The 1,453-nt window shown below is 47.9% G+C and overlaps 1 protein-coding gene across 1 annotated transcript in view; it reads left to right on the top strand.

The window, feature by feature from the left end:
• Nucleotides 1-504: 504 nt before the first annotated feature.
• The window catches only part of SETTUDRAFT_91959 (uncharacterized protein), a gene marked incomplete at both ends in the record, with an annotated part of 11,425 nt that continues 10,476 nt past the window's right edge, over nt 505-1,453 (top strand). The window contains one exon of the mRNA XM_008029453.1: nt 505-824. Within this exon, the coding sequence (XP_008027644.1) occupies nt 505-824 (320 nt within the window). The remainder of the gene's footprint in view (nt 825-1,453) is intronic.

The raw sequence follows: 1,453 nt of genomic DNA, 5'->3' as shown, positions 1-1,453 counted from the left end.
TCGATCCCCTGCCCCTGCATAGCTGTGGATGTAAGTTCATGTTGCGTGGTCGACCGGGGCCAAGAAACATACGAAGCAAATGATCCTTCGAGTACGTCGCGGCAGTACCACTTTGACATGTAATTTTACAAACTTTAGCATTTCGTACGTGTGCTGCTTCTACTTGCAACTCATTATATCAGAGAACTAATAACGCAGAAGTGCGTTAGTGGTTACAGCCATAATCGCTGCAAATGGCTTGGTTGCGCGGGGTTGAGCCATAGAAAGGTACGCGTTGCTTTGGTGATTGCGCATCTGGGCTCTGTTCCTATCATATTGCTGTAATTGGGTACCATGCCATGCCTTCCCTCAAAGCTATGAAACTCGGTTTCATGCTTGTTATGAGGCAATGCTCAATTCTGCATGTAGCTTGCTCACGTATTGTGCTACTATTGCAATCTTCAACGCTACATCAACTCTTATTCCTAGCTTCCTAGCTTCACAACGATAAAAAAGACAGCAATCATGTCCGTCGTTACCTCTCTTGTCCGTCCAGACTCGATCGATGACGAGCTGGCTGCTTTGACGCTGCAGTTTGAAGAACTCGGTGTCTACTCTGAGACTGGAAAGGGAAAACACCCCACAGGCCAACTTCAAAACATACAAGTCGTGTACAATCAGTTTCTGGCCGAATTACGCGACTACAAAACATTCCTGGATGATCAAAGACTCGCACAGAGTATCGGAGAAGCCGTACATTCGGATGGTTTTGCCATTGCAGAAGTCTCTTCGCAAAATGCAGAAACTGACGATGACTACCACTCAGCCTTCAACACCAACTTCGAGTTTTCTGGAAACCGCTAGGAAAGCACGCTATCTAGGAGAACCGACCACGAGGAATCGACTAACAGCACTTTTAACACCTGCAGCTAAGGCGCTAGCGCGCAGTAGGGAGAAGAAGGAGGCCTTCCTTTGTTATCTCACGCCTGTGAGAATTTTCTTACAGAGCTTGGGCTCTAATGCCAAGACTACAGTGCCCGTGCACCAGATGAGCACCATCGCCAGTTGAGCACCCCCACCACCACAACAACAAAACTTCAACGCGTCAAAACTTAACCAATATAGACCTGATTTAAGAAGCGATTGCAGAAATCGAATCGCGAGAACTAGGAGATAAATTCTCGTATCAAGCAATCGCGAAAAAGCATGGTGTAGCACGAATGACGTTGATGAGACGACACCGCGGCGAAACTGAGGCCTATGGCGTGCGCAACCTCTCCCTCCATCCACAACACGAGAAGGAGCTTGTACGATACATCAATACGCTTACCGAACGACGTTTGCCACCTACAAAGGAAATGATACAACGCTTTGCTTCAGATTTGGCTAGAAAGCCGGTTTCAGAAAGCTAGGTTGACCGGTTCATCCGCCGGCACCCCAACCATCTCATCTCTGCCCACAGCAAGGGGATAAG

This window comes from Exserohilum turcica, assembly GCF_000359705.1.
Source record: "Exserohilum turcica Et28A unplaced genomic scaffold SETTUscaffold_3, whole genome shotgun sequence".
NCBI classification, from domain to species: domain Eukaryota; kingdom Fungi; phylum Ascomycota; class Dothideomycetes; order Pleosporales; family Pleosporaceae; genus Exserohilum; species Exserohilum turcicum.
This window is presented reverse-complemented; position numbering and strand designations above follow the sequence as displayed.